Below are 15056 nucleotides of genomic sequence, written 5' to 3'. Positions count from 1 at the left end.
TATTAACGAATTCTGCTTCTATCTCTTATGAACATATGAACTTTGTGTTTAAAAAGTATTTGCTTGCCACATTTCCATGAATCCTTCCCCCTTGCCTCATAGCTATGTCCTTATAGCTATTTCCACCCTGGAAGAAAAATTGGTTTAGTTTAGACACAGCATGGAAACAAGCCCCTCAGCTCACCGAATCCACTGAGATCAGCGATCAACCCTAAACTAGTTCCCACTAGGAACAATTTACAGAAGCTAATTAACCTACAAACCTGAACATCTTTGGAATGTGGGCGGAGACTGGAGCACCGGACAAAATCCAAGCAGTCACGAGGAGAACATACAAACTCCATAAAGACAGCACCCACAGTCAGCATTGTACCCAGGTCTCTGGTGCTGTAAGGCACCAACTCTTATCGCTGCATAGCTGTGTCACACTAAACTGTTCTGACCGTCTAGACTATCTATGCCTCTCCTAATTTTATGCACTCCTCAACCTCCATCATTCCAGAGAAAACAATCCACATATATCCAACCTCTCTCCCTGTAGCTGAAATATACACTTTATACTGCCTATCTGCCTATCCTTAGCCCCACGTCCCCGTCCCTTTTCATCTGTGCATTAATTGCCTCATACTGTGTTTTGTATTGAATTCTGTCTTTACTTTGTGTACTAGTCATGTCTCTACTATTTATTTCATTCCCCTTACATGTTTTTCCTCTACATGCTCAATTTTTGTAAGGTGTCCTTGAGACTCTTGAAAGGCGCCCATAAATAAAATGTATTATTATTATTATTATTATACTCTCTCCATACATTCAACCTCCCAAAGTGTAACACCACACACTTGCTCTGGTTAAACTCCATCTGCCATTTCTCTGCCCATTTCTACAGCTGATCTATATCTTGCTTAATCTTCTGACAGCCTTCCTCACTATCTGCAACTCCTCCATTTTGATGTCATCAGCAAACTTAATCACCGACCCATCTACATTTACATCTAGGTCATTTAAAAATGTCACAAACGGCAGAGGTCCCAGCACAGATCCCTGCAGAACTCCACTGGTCACAGACCAACATCCAGAATCCTCCATCACAACCCTCTGTCTTCTAAGCCAGTCCCAAATCCATACAAGCACGCCACTGTGAATCCCATACATCTTAAGTTTTCCCCAGGGTAAAAGATTCTAAAACTGGAGACCACAGGCTTAACGTGAGAGGGAGAGATTTAAGAAGGTCCTTGGGGGCAACTGTTTCATTCAGAAAGTAGTCCGTATATGGAATGCGCTGCCAGAGGAAGCAATAGAAGCAATTGCGACTTTTAAAGTACATTTGGATGGATATATGGATAGGTTTGGAAGGATATGGGCCAAATGCATGCACATGGGATTAGGCCAATATGTCAATGAGGTCAGCATGTTGTACCAATCTATGACCATGTGCTCAACAAAAATGGATTGAATGGGAAGTGTTACTGATTTATTCTGTTACATTATCCCCATCCCAGTGTGAGGTCTTTAGATTTGTTATGAAGATATGGGGTCAGGGCATGGAGTAGATGCAAGTCCAGACAACAAATGATAACAATGCAGCTATTTCTGAACTACCTAGTATGGTCCTCTAACCTGTTGGGTCTTCTCCGCTATTTATTTATAAGGGCATGTTGATTTTCCAGCTCAATCTCCTCTCATTCTCCCAGAGGATATATAGGTTTCTATCCTCAGTAAACCCACGCTCTCTGGAACCAGTCTGGTGAATCTTGTCCCTGCCTTTGTGCCAAATTTACCACTTTTTAGATAAAACACCAAACCTTTATGCAGCAGTCACGCTGTAGTGTCACTGGGCCTTGCATAATTGCAGTGAGATTAAAATTCAACACTTGCCCTCCCCCTCACTTGCTAAATCTGCCTGTTGGTGTTCCAATCTCTCACATATCGAACGTACCCCAGACGCACAGAAGACTTCCGATGCTGCAATCTGGAGCAACAATTAATCTAATGGAGGATCTTAGACTCAAGGTTCAAGACTCCTGATACAAGGCATCAACCCGAAACATCAACCAATCCCACCCCCCCATTCCCCTCGCCCCCCATAGATTCAACTCTTCAGCCCAAAACATCAACTGTCCGAATGGCCTCCTCCTGCACCTATTTTCTATGTTTCTATGTTTCATCGCTCCTTCCCTCCCCGCAACTTTACCCCTGGCTAGACTCCCCACACGCTGTGAAAGGAACTCACCCCCGAATTGTCATATTATTCACGACGCGTGACTCATTTATAATTATTTATTTATATTTCTATGAAAAGTTTTCCCAATTGGGCCCCGCACCCCCTAAGGCCGGCCCTGATCGAGGGGTCATGATGTTGGCGACACCATGACAGCAGGTCCAGTGTCCCTATCTGTACCTGTGCTGTGGGGCCTGGGAGTGGTCTGGGCAGGTTTGACCCAGTGTCCTGTCTGTACCTGTGCTGTGGGGCCTGGGAGTGGGCTGGGCAAGTTTGACCCAGTGTCCTGTCTGTACCTGTGGTGTGGGGCCTGAGGCCTGGGAGTGGTCTGAGCAGGTTTGACCCAGTGTCTTGTCTGTACCTGTGCTGTGGGGCCTGAGGCCTGGGAGTGGTCTGGGCAGGTTTGACCCAGTGTCTTGTCTGTACCTGTGCTGTGGGGCCTGGGAGTGGGCTGGGCAGATTTGACCCATCCCACAGATATTCTCAACCTATGGTGCAGAGTGGAACATCTGCTGCATCCGCTGCTCTAGATGTCAGCTAATTTACATCGGTGAGACCAAGCGTAGGTTGGGCGACCGTTTCGCCGAACACCTCCGCTCAGTCCGCCTTAACCTACATGACCTCCCGGTGGCTCAGCACTTCAACTCCCCCTCCCATTCCCAATCCGACCTCTCTGTCCTGGGTCTCCTCCATTGCCAGAGTGAGCAACAGCGGAAATTGGAGGAACAGCACCTCATATTCCGTCTGGGGTCCTTGCGCCCTTATGGCATCAACATTGAATTCCCCCAATTTGGCTAGCCTGTGCTGTCCCCTCCCCTTCCTTCACCCTCTAGCTGTCTCCTCCCACCCTCCCATCCGCCCGCCCTCGGGCTCCTCCTCCTCCCTTTTTCCTTCTTTCTTTCCCCACCCCCCATCAGTCTGAAGAAGGGTTTCGGCCCGAAACGTCGCCTATTTCCTTCGCTCCATAGATGCTGCTGCACCCGCTGAGTTCCTCCAGCAATTTTGTGTACCATCTGATGATAATCATCAAGTTTTATGGAATTACACAGTGCTTTTCTCTATTTAACTATGAATTTGCTAAAAGTGTGCCATTACAATGATCCCTAATGGCACTTCTTTTGAGAAACACTCTGACCATTAATTGCTACTGTGTGTACTGGATATAAAGAGCAGCACATACAGGAGAGGAGTTGTCAATGATGTTGTGGCTTAATGACCTCAGAAAATGCCAAAGATGTTCACAGCCAATGAAACACTTATGAAATGTAGTCACTGTTGTACAACAGCCAAATGCAGTCAGACATGTTCCACAGAGAGCCAAGTAATAAATGGCCAGATAATTTGTCTGACTGCTGCCCTACAAATAATGCAGTGAGCATTTTACACCCAGCTGAAAGAGCATATGGGCCGGGATTTGGTGTGTGGGAGAGAGGATACCTAGTTGTGGCGGGTGAGGCAGCATCTATGGAGCGAAGGAAATATGCAATGTTTCGGGCCGAAACCCTTCTTCAGACCCGGCTATTTCCTTCGCTCCATAGATGCTGCCTCAAGCCCTGTCCCACTGTGCGAGTTCACCCAAGAGTTTAAAATCTCTGTGTAGCATCTCTGTCCCTATCTTCAAATTCCCACTTTCAAATAAATTACAACTTTCGACTTAAAAATTTCGCAGCAGTATTAGTCGATTCCCACGCATTTTCAATCATCGTTCGATTCAGTGTAATTTTCACACCTGGTTGATGTAGTTTAAAAAAAAAGATACAGTACATTACAATAAATTGTTTCAAGCATACCCGGTACTAAATGCACAAACATTAAGGTGGTTATTGATGTTACAAACGGTTATAAATGAATATAATTTCAAAGTGAAATAGGAGATTTCCGTGGAAAGAATATTTTCCCAGAATATAAGGTGAGGTCGCTGCAAAATGCTCACTTAAAACAATACGCCGTCAACTCAGGATTGTTTCTTAGCCCTCTGACAGGTGTTTCCATCTAACCTTGTAGCTCGCTGTTAATCGATTCATTGCTATTAATTTTCATTCCTGGACCGTATCGACATTCTCCAAATGCAAACGCTTCAAGTTATGCTTCTTGTGTGGTGGTAAGGGGGGGGGGGGGGGAATGCTAGGATAAAATACCATATATTTGCATTTATATAGCGATCCAGCTGCTAAACTTTTAAGTCGAAAGTTGTATTTTATTTCAAAGTGGGAATTGGAAGATAGGGACAGAGATGCTACACAGAAAATTTGAAAGGAAGGAAACGTTACAGCAGCTGAGTAAAAGATTGGTCAAATGGTAGGTTCAATGAAGATCGGGCGAGGGGGAGTGGGGGTGGGGCAAAAGTATCTATCTATAGCTTGGGACTTGCCTAAATGAGTACTGAGATGGATTATCATTCCACACCTAATTTCTTAGACAATAATACCTTTTATGCAATTATCACAACCATCAAGCCATCAAGCCATCAAGCCTGACTTCTTGAAGGTGCTGGGGATCTGGTTCGGGGGGGCTGAGGCGAGTAACAAGAATTGGCTGGAGCGGATAGCCAAGGTGGGGAAGAAGCTGGAGCTGTGGAGGCAACTCTCCATAACCGGAAAAAATTTGGTCATCAGGTGTGAGGTGCTCTCGGGGCTGCTGTGGCCTGTCCTTCCCTCCTACGCCACGGGGATCACCCGAGCCGTCTTCCAGTTCATCTGGGGTTCGAGGATGGACCGGGTGCGACGGGCCACAATGTACAAGTCGGCAGACAACGGGGGTAAAAGCGTGCCCATCGTCGCCCTCACCCTGATGGCCACCTTTGTGTGTGGCTGCATCAGGCGGAGTGTAGAGCCAAGGCACGTGGGCACCAAGTGTCACTACCTGCTGAGGTTTTACCTGTACCCGGTGTTGCGAAGGATGGGCCTGGCGCAGATGCCAGTCAGCTGGACATTGCCGCCCCATCTGTCGTCTGTGGGAAGGTTCTTCCGGACCAACACCTTTGACCACAAGTCCATCAGGCAGTGGTCAGCACGGAATGTCCTGCAGGCACTGCTGGGAAAGAACTCGATGGATCCGGTGGCGTGGTTCCCAGAGCAGACTGCCCAGCTTGTCTGGCAAAATGCCTCATCGCCAGAACTGACCAACAAGCACCAAGACCTGGCTTGGCTGGCGGTGAGGGGAGCCCTCCCAGTTAGATCCTTCCTGCACCGTCAGAACCTCACTACCAGCGCACGCTGCCTTCGGGACGGCTGCTATGGAGAGGAGACGGTTGCCCACCTCTTTGCAGAGTGTGGATTTGCAAAAAGAGTCTGGAGAAGTATGCAAGGGTCCCTGGAACGATTTATCCCGAACAGCTCCGTCACAGAGGACTCTGTGATTTACGGACTGTTCCCAGGGACACATTCAGAGGCTGACATCGAGTGCTGCTGGAGGGTCATCAACTCGGTGAAAGACGCTCTTTGGTCTGCCCGAGCGTTGCTCACCACCCAGCAGAGCGAGATGTCCGTCAGGGAATGTTGCCGACTGGCCCACTGCAGACTGCAGGAGTACGTGCTAAGGGACTCGCTGAAGCTTGGTGCAGCCAACGCCAAGGCACGGTGGGGGAGGGCCACAGTCTAGGGTCCTTCCGCTGCTGGACATGGGGGGGAACGGTATGGTGGAGACGCCCCTCAAATTAAATTAAGGGAAGGTATCCCACACCAGGGGGCCACATGAGTGGCACGGGTGGGGGACATTTTTTTGTGGAATTTAAAAGACATAAACTGTATTGAACAATCTCTATAGCCTACAAAAAATGTCGGATAGAATTTTCGAACTGTACACACATTGTATATATTTATTACTTGGACAGGGGCCACAGAGTGGCACGGGTGGGGGACAGTTTTGGTGGAATTTGACAAATGTCAAAATATTGTACTGAAAAAAATTTGTATAGTCTCCAAAAATGTCGGATGAATTTTTTGTTCGAATGGTTCATGAATTGTATATATTTATCAATTGAATAAAGTCTATTTTGAAATAAAAAGTAACCTCCACACTGGCCATTAGCTCCTTCAGCTTTGGGAAAGGGAAGATAAGTTGGCACAGTTGTGGATTGTTCTGATTGGGCACGATGGTCAGATGTGTACCAGCAGGCTCAGTCTGCAGTAAAGTGGCTGATGTCTCAGCCCCAGTGGAGAGAGTGGAGAGCCGTTGCCCACGTCAGTGCTGGCGGTCGGCCCACGATGGGCCCGGGAGACCACGCAATGTCGCGCGCAAAGTCCGACGCCCCGTCCAACGCATGAACCGATGATCGGCCATGAGAAGGAGGGGTGGTAGTGTCAGCGGTAAGCGAAGGCCCGAAGGTCAGACAGCTGGACAGGCTGCCGACCGACCGAGCCACGGGCGACGTGCTGCTGCTGCACTCCGTGGGCTGCACTCCGTCGGGACGGGTGAGGCGGTGCCGGAAGCGGCGATCCGACCCGATAGTCTCCTCCACCCGAGTAGTAGCAGTCAAATACGGGACGGGGATGGGGATGGGGGGGGGGGGGCTGTCTAACATACAATTAGCCAAACAAACGGGATGTCCCGGCTAATATGTCGGGAACCTGGTACAGCTCACTGCCGCCCCCTGCAGCCACACATTGTCACACTCTGCTTACCTGCTTTGCAAACCGCAAAGTGAATGGAGATTCATTAAAATCCTGCTCCAGCAACAAACATCAACCTGCAGGACAGACGTGTCAGTTACAAACGAGGCAGCGACCCAGGGCACAAGTTACAGCAGAGGATGAGAGGACTACTCACATCTTTGAATGGGACATGCGCTTCCTGGAAGAGAGCGAGGGGTCAGTCACACACAGGGTTCCCCCTCACAGGGGTCCGTCACACACAGCCCCCTCCCCCCCCTCACAGGGCCAGGAACATGGTGAGCATCTCGGCAGTCCGCATGGAGAAGCCTGCCCAGCCCTGCTCCCACACGCAGATCCATTGACACAACCATCCCCTGCCCACAGAGTCCCGTTAGACACCTCACCCACACACTGGCACAGTGTGCAGTGCAGTCCAGCAGTGTGTAACTCCACACCCCAGCACAGTGAACATGGTACAGCCTGCACACACGTGTAAACACACACATGGGTAAATGCACGCACTGGTAAACATGCACGTGTAAACGCGAGCACGGGTAAGCGCACACACAGTAGCTAAGGCAAGCCGCCCACGATAAAGCATGGCGGCTGGATACAAGCATGGGGGGGGGAGGGGGGGGGGAGTTTCAGACAGGCAGATGGTGGACAAAGGCCAGAGATCCCATCACTTACTGCACCGTCCCATCTGTCCTGTCCGTCCCCAGTGGGTCATCCCACTGTGCAAGTTGGGGACACCAGACACGGGTGTGGGTGAAACAGGAGTCAGTACTTCCCTCAACCACCCCGCCAGGCTAACTGGTGACAGTACCACACTGTAGTCAGTGAGGGGAAGGGGAATGAGGAACAGTGGAAAGATGAATGGTTGGTAGTGACCTGCTGCCAGGAGCGAGCAACAACATCCACTCAGTGACACTTAGAGTGTGTGGGCTTGTTCCCACGGACCTGTGGGCAGGGCAGGGAGTAACGTTACTGGGGGTGAGTACATACCTCCTCCACTGTGCCGACACTGATGTACTCCAGGTTGGTCCAGGTTGGTCACGTGCACTCTTGTTACTCCGCTGCTTGATCTCATACTTGACCGCAGTCTGTGATTTGGTCACCAACAGGTCACGGATGGTCTCGTTGTATATCTCCAGAAAGCTGGCTGTGAACTTGTACTGAAACCAAAGCAGAGTGAGCTTAGGGAAACGGCAGAGCAACCAGACAAGGCCAGAAACATTTAACTCATCACCAGACAACGAGAAACAGCTCTGGTGCAGCTCGCATGGGAAGCAGCCAGAGCCAGGGGCTGCAACACGACCCAGAACCCAGAGCAAATAGAAGGGGCTGCCACAGGGCTCTGCGTGAGGTGCAGCTTGTGTGTGGAGCCAGGCGGTGGTGCCTGGAACGAGCTACCAATGGAACGGCTGTGTCTAAGGCAGAGGGGCAGACAGGGACATCATGTGGCAGCTGCACCAGGCCACTGCAGGCCTGACAGCAGTGAGAGTGCACTGCCATGCTTGCACTCAGCCGGATACCAAGCTCAGGGCCACCAGGGTGTCGACACAAAGATGGAGATGTCTATTTACACAGGAACAGTGGGTTGAGGGAGATCTGGACGTCTCCCACAGTTGTGAAGTGTTTAGTGTCTAGACTCCTGCCTGCCTGCCTGCCTGCCTGCCTGCCTGCCGGCCACACTGCAGATATTCACCACCCATCCCATGGTCTCCAGTTTACGCGCAGTGACGAAGATCTGATCGACTGCGCGTGGAATTATCCCCTTGGTTTCACACGTCAGCTCATCTGGTCCCTCCATGGTGTAGGTCTTGCCACTGCCTGTTTGACCGGAGACAAAGATGCAAACGTTGTATCCAGGGCAGACTGGGAGAGAAAGGCAGGCAGCATCATGACAGGAGAGTCCATCCATTCATAATGCCCACAATCTCTTGGATGCCCATGTCAACCATTCCAACGCAGTGGTGACAAGACAGCATCCACTTGTCACCCACCTCACCAAGGATGGGACTGGCTCATAGACCACGGTGTGCCTATGTTACTGTCATTCCCACCTACTGTGGACGGGTGACACTAAACGCTGCAGTAACTCATCGGGTCAGGCAGCATCTCTCGGGAGAAGGAACGGGTGACGTTTCAGGTCGAGACCTTTCTTCGGAAGATCTGAAGAAGGATCTCGACCTGAAACATCACCAACTTCTTCTCTCCAGAGATGCTACCTGACCCGCTGAGTTACTGCAGCATTTTGTGTCTATCTTGGGTTTAAACCAGCATCAATCTGCTGTTCCTTCTTATGCTGTGGAAGGGTGTCTACTGACACTGAGCAATATTAGACTGAAGCCTTTGACAGGAGTAGCAGGGGAATACACACAGGATGACTGGAGCAATGATGTGTACACCAGACTTACCTGCACCAGCTGAGAGATGTCTTGAAACACTTCTTCCTGCTTTGCCACTGGCTGGAAAATGTGATCAAAACTGGTCATATTTCACCACATCTTTCTGGTTTTTCCCAGTGTGAGACTTTAGAAATAATATGAGGAAAGTTCAGTTTGCAGCTGAACATTGAATAACATCATCAGCTCAGCACAAGGTCTTGATCAAATCCCATTACACATTATACACCACGTTTCCATGTTAGCAACAACTGACCCGTCCCTCAGCCTGACCACCACAGGAGACCATGCAGCCAGTGTGGCCGAGCTCTGGGCCACCAGAACACTGTACACCACCAGTCAATGGAGTCAAGTGTCAGTTACCTGCTGCCTTGCCTTGTACCCCGTCAGTGTTTGGATTCCCTTCCACATCCTCCTGGTGTCTCCTGTGTCACAGAGGTGTCCCTGGATTTTCTCTGCATAGGCATGTTTCGCTGCCTTGATCCCTTTTTCCAGTGCAGTCCTGGTAGATCGAAGAGCAGCTGTGTCTCCGGCTCTGTAGGCTGCATCACGGGCCCTCAGCAGCGAGCGCACCTCTGCTGTCATCCATGGCTTTTCATTTCCACGTGCAGTGAAGGTTTAAATGACAGTGACATCCTCGGTGCACTTAGCAATGTAGCTGGATACAGTCCCTGCGTACTCCTCGATGTTGATGAGGTAATCATAGGATGCTGCTGTCCTGAACACATCCCAGTCAGTGTGCAGGAAGCAATCCTGCAATGCTGAGGCTGCTCCCTCTGGCCAGACCCTGGTGTGTTTTCTCTCTGCTCTGACTTGTTTTTGCAGTGGTCTGTAGGCTGGTGTTAAATACACTGGAGTCAATGGAGTCAGGACCATACAGACAGTGTGACAGAGCCATGTCCATCTATAACTCTGCACACCACCACCACCCGGGCACAAAGCCACCAGTCAGTGGCAACCCTTTGATGTCTCTGTGGCCTTTCAAAAACCCCCTCGCTCAGGGGTGGGGAACCTTTTCATGTTGGAATGCCGCATTAAGTTAGCTGTAATCTTAGAAGGCCGCATCCAAGAAACTTCAATTAGATATATTTCAAAATGTACATTATTTTGTAAAAAACTATGTACTAACTTCAAGAAAATGAAAACAAATTGTTAATTCTAAAGTTAACTAACCTTTTAATGACTTTGTTGTGCCTGCTTTCTAGAGTCTAGAGTAGCATTAGAACTAAATCATGAGTGTTAACAGGTGTTAAAATAGCCCTCATGACTTACTAAAACCCCTGTCTCACGGTACGAGTCCACCCACGAGTGATCCCGAGTTAAAAACAAATCAAACTCGTGGTAATCACGTAGAATTAACGTAGCGGGAACGTCGGAACTCGTGGACGTAACTTAGCGACTCGTAACGCTAACGGCAGGTACTCGGGAAACTTGTTAACTCGTGAAAACTTTTCATCATGTTGCAAGATTTCCACGAGTCCAATTTACTCTTGAAGGAAAAATTTGAAACTTTTAAACTCGTTGTAATACCGTAGTAGCCCGTGAGTTTACCGTAGTGACTCGTGAGTAACTCGTGGGTTTGGCCTGAGTGCCAGAAGTGAAATGTTGAAGATTAGTCAGCTCTTAATGGAAAATTTTCAGTGAAGGAGCAAAAAGCACTCACCGGGGATCTGAGAAACAGTGGCAAAAAGAATGAACCATGCAGTGTGTGGAAAGCCGCATTGCAAGAGTTAATTTACATAGAAACATAGAAAATAGGTGCAGGAGGAGGCCATTCAGCCCTTCGAGCCAGCACCGCCATTCATTGTGATCATGGCTGATCAACCACAATCAGTAACCTGTGCCTGCCTTCTCCACATATCGCTTGATTCCGTGACAATAAACTAAACTAAACTAAACTATACATCTTGTATCTGTGCACTGTGGATGGCCTGATTCTAATTATGTATTGTCTTTTTGCTGACTGAAGCACGGAACAAACAAAAACTTCTCACTGTACCTCGGTTTACGTGACAATAAAATAAACGAAATATACATCACAGTGCTGATCTCAGGCAGTACAATGTACATTGTGCATTTTCCCCGGGAGCTCCATTTCCTCCCACACTCCAAAGACATACAGGTTTGTAGGTTAATTGGCTTGGTGTAATTGTAAATTGTCTCTAGCGTGTGTAGGATAGTGTTAGTGTGCGGGGATCGCTGGACGGCACGGGCTTGCTGGGCCGAAAGACCTGCTTCCGCCCTGTATCTCTATCCTAAACTAAAATAAACTAAACCTCAAGAGAAAAATGTACTTTGCTTTAGTAATGGGCAGAGTCCGTGACAGTGCTCACACTCTCTGTTTTGCTTTGTTTCCTTTCCTGTGAACTGGCTGGAATTTGCAAAGGTCAGCAGTCAGGAAATACTGACTAAAAAGGAGGGAGGGGTGGGGGGGGATTCAGCTACCAGTCTATGATGTATGAGGGCAAGTTTCTTTGCAGATGCAACCTTCTGCCCCGAGCTAAACGCTTCAGATACTCTTTTCAAAAATTCAGGTTCATAGAAAGAAATGTGAGCAACTTTGTTTATATAACCATATAACCATATAACAATTACAGCACGGAAACAGGCCATCTCGGCCCTACAAGTCCGTGCCGAACAATTATTTCCCCCTAGTCCCATCTACCTGCACTCAGACCATAACCCTCCATTCCTTTCCCATCCATATACCTATTCAATTTATTTTTAAATGATAAAATCGAACCTGCCTCCACCACTTCCACTGGAAGCTCATTCCACACAGCTACCACTGAGTAAAGAAGTTCCCCCTCATGTTACCCCTAAACGTCTGTCCCTTAATTCTGAAGTCATGTCCTCTTGTTTGAATCTTCCCTACTCTCAATGGGAAAAGCTTGTCCACGTCAACTCTGTCTATCCCTCTCATCATTTTAAACATAGAAACATAGAAACATAGAAATTAGGTGCAGGAGTAGGCCATTCGGCCCTTCGAGCCTGCACCGCCATTCAATATGATCATGGCTGATCATCCAACTCAGTATCCCGTACCTGCCTTCTCTCCATACCCTCTGATCCCCTTAGCCACAAGGGCCACATCTAACTCCCTCTTAAATATAGCCAATGAACTGGCCTCGACTACCCTCTGTGGCAGGGAGTTCCAGAGATTCACCACTCTCTGTGTGAAAAAAGTTCTTCTCATCTCGGTTTTAAAGGATTTCCCCCTTATCCTTAAGCTGTGACCCCTTTCCTGGACTTCCCCAACATCGGGAGCAATCTTCCTGCATCTAGCCTGTCCAACCCCTTAAGAATTTTGTAAGTTTCTATAAGACTATAGTTTCTATAAAGACCTCTATCAAGTCCCCCCTTAACCTTCTGCGCTCCAGAGAATAAAGACCTAACTTATTCAACCTTTCTCTGTAACTTAGTTGCTGAAACCCAGGCAACATTCTAGTAAATCTCCTCTGTACTCTCTCTATTTTGTTGACATCCTTCCTATAATTTAGTTTAGTTTAAGGAGTATCAAAATGAACTGCAGAAACCTGTTTACACTGAAGATACACACAAAATGCTGGAGTAACTCAGCAGGTCAGGCAGCATCTCTGGGCAAAAGGAACAGGTGATGGTTTTGAGTCCGATGAAGGTGTCTCGACCCGAAACAACACCTATTGCTTTTCTCCAGAGATGCTGCCTGACCTGCTGAATTACTAAGTGAGCCAGAGTGAGCAACACCGGAAATTGGAGGAACAGCACCTCATATTCCGCTTGGGAGTCTGCATCCTGCGGGCATGAACATTGAATTCTCCCAATTTTGTTAGCCCTTGCTGTCTCCTCCCCTTCCTCAGCCGTCGGGCTGTCTCCTCCCATCCCTCAGCCCTCGGCCTCCTCCTCCTCCTTTTTCCTTTCTTCTCCCCGCCACCCCCCATCAGTCTGAAGAAGGGTTTCGGCCCGAAACGTTGCCTATTTCCTTCGCTCCATAGATGCTGCTGCACCCGCTGAGTTTCTCCAGTATTTTTGTGTAGCTGCTGAATTACTCCAGTCTGAAGAAGGGTTTCGGCCCGAAATGTTGCCTATTTCCTTCGCTCCATTGATGCTGGCGTACCCGCTGAGTTTCTCCAGCAATTTTGTCTACATTCGATTTTCCAGCATCTGCAGATCCTTCTTGAACAAATTACTCCAGCACTTTGCGTCTGTCTTTTGTTTATTTTAGTTTAGTTAGTGTACAGTGAAAAGCTTTTTGTTGCGTGCTATCCAGTCAACGGAAATACTATATATGATTACAATCGAACCGTGCAGAGTGTACGGACACAGGATAAAGGGAATAACGTTTATTGAGAGGGAATTGGTGAGCTTGGCTTTCAATTTTATTTCAATATGGAACTATTGCAAGGCTTCTATGAATAATATTTATAGACTATGTTCTATATTCTACCAAAGATTGCATTACAAAGTGGGTGAGTCCTGAATGACAAGAACCTTTTACTGATAACATGGTCATAACTCACCAAAATGCTGGAGTAACTCAGCGGGTCAGGCAGCATCTCTGAAGAGCATGGGTAGGTGACGTTTCGGGTCAAGACCCTTCTTCAGAAGGGCCTACTCAGGACTGTTTGACCCAAAACGTCACCTTCCCACATTTTCCAGAGATACTGCTGCCCAGCACGCTGAGTTACACCAGCACCTTGTGGCTTAGGAACTGTAGATGCTGCTTTACTTATAAAGACACAAAGTGTTGGAGTAACTCAGTAGGTCAGGCAGCAGCAACTCCGGAGAACATAGATAGACGGATAACGTTTTGGGTCGGGACCGTTAACGTAGACGATAGAACAATTCTTACTTACGTAAGAATGCTGTTCATCGATTACAGCTCAGCATTCAACACCATTATACCATCAAAACTGATCACCAAACTCGGTAACCTGGGCATCGACCCCTCCCTCTGCAACTGGATACTGGACTTTCTAACCAACAGACCCCAGTCTGTTAGGTTAGACAAGCACACCTCTTCAACCCTCACCCTGAACACCGGCGTTCCACAGGGCTGTGTGCTGAGCCCCCTCCTCTACTCCCTCTTCACCTATGACTGCACACCTGTACATGGTACTAACACCATCATCAAGTATGCAGATGATACAACGGTGATTGGCCTCATCAGCAACAACGATGAGTCGGCCTACAGGGAGGAGGTCCAGCACTTAGCAGCATGGTGCGCTGACAACAACCTGGCCCTTAACTCCAAGAAGACCAAGGAGCTCATTGTAGACTTCAGGAAGTCCAGGGGCGGCACGCACACCCCCATCCACATTAACGGGACGGAGGTGGAACGTGTTTCTAGCTTCAGGTTCCTGGGAGTCAACATCTCCGATGACCTCTCTTGGACCCACAATACCTCAACTCTGATCAAGAAGGCTCACCAGCGTCTCTTCTTCCTGAGGAGACTGAAGAAGGTCTATCTGTCTCCTCAGATCCTGGTGAACTTCTACCGCTGCACCATCGAGAGCATCCTTACCAACTGCATCACAGTATGGTATGGCAACTGCTCTGTCTCCGACCGGAAGGCATTGCAGAGGGTGGTGAAAATTGCCCAACGCATCACCGGTTCCTCGCTCCCCTCCATTGAGTCTGTCCAAAGCAAGCGTTGTCTGCGGAGGGCCCTCAGCATCGCCAAGGACTGCTCTCACCCCAACCATGGACTGTTTACCCTCCTACCATCCGGGAGGCGCTACAGGTCTCTCCGTTGCCGAACCAGCAGGTCCAGGAACAGCTTCTTCCCGGCGGCTGTCACTCTACTCAACAACGTACCTCGGTGACTGCCAATCACCCCCCCACCCCCCGGACACTTAT

General features: G+C 48.7%; 1 protein-coding gene across 1 annotated transcript; it reads right to left on the bottom strand.

The window, feature by feature from the left end:
- Positions 1 to 7087: 7087 nt before the first annotated feature.
- Positions 7088 to 8631, bottom strand: LOC116977828 (carboxy-terminal kinesin 2-like). Its single transcript, XM_033028671.1, has 3 exons — positions 8519 to 8631; positions 7767 to 7985; positions 7088 to 7147 (listed from the first exon to the last, which is right to left on the bottom strand). The coding sequence occupies exons 1-3, from the start codon at positions 8621 to 8623 to the stop codon at positions 7088 to 7090; spliced, it is 384 nt and encodes a 127-aa protein (XP_032884562.1). The 5' UTR covers positions 8624 to 8631.
- Positions 8632 to 15056: the final 6425 nt, after the last annotated feature.

The sequence above is a fragment of the Amblyraja radiata genome, chromosome 1, assembly GCF_010909765.2.
Source record: "Amblyraja radiata isolate CabotCenter1 chromosome 1, sAmbRad1.1.pri, whole genome shotgun sequence".
Classification (NCBI taxonomy): Eukaryota; Metazoa; Chordata; class Chondrichthyes; order Rajiformes; family Rajidae; genus Amblyraja; species Amblyraja radiata.
Note: the sequence above shows the minus strand (reverse complement) of the source record. Positions and strands in the feature narration are given on the sequence as shown.

Bases quoted from the DNA above. Each gene is read 5' to 3' on its own strand.
- LOC116977828 (XM_033028671.1), bottom strand. From the start codon at position 8,623: ATGGAGGGACCAGATGAGCTGACGTGTGAAACCAAGGGGATAATTCCA. The intron at 7,986-8,518 runs GTGAATATCTGC...CTTTGGTTTCAG, and splicing joins TGGAGACCATGGGATGGGTG to TACAAGTTCACAGCCAGCTT. The intron at 7,148-7,766 runs GTGGGAACAAGC...GTGTGGGAGCAG, and splicing joins CCTGCCCTGCCCACAGGTCC to GGCTGGGCAGGCTTCTCCAT.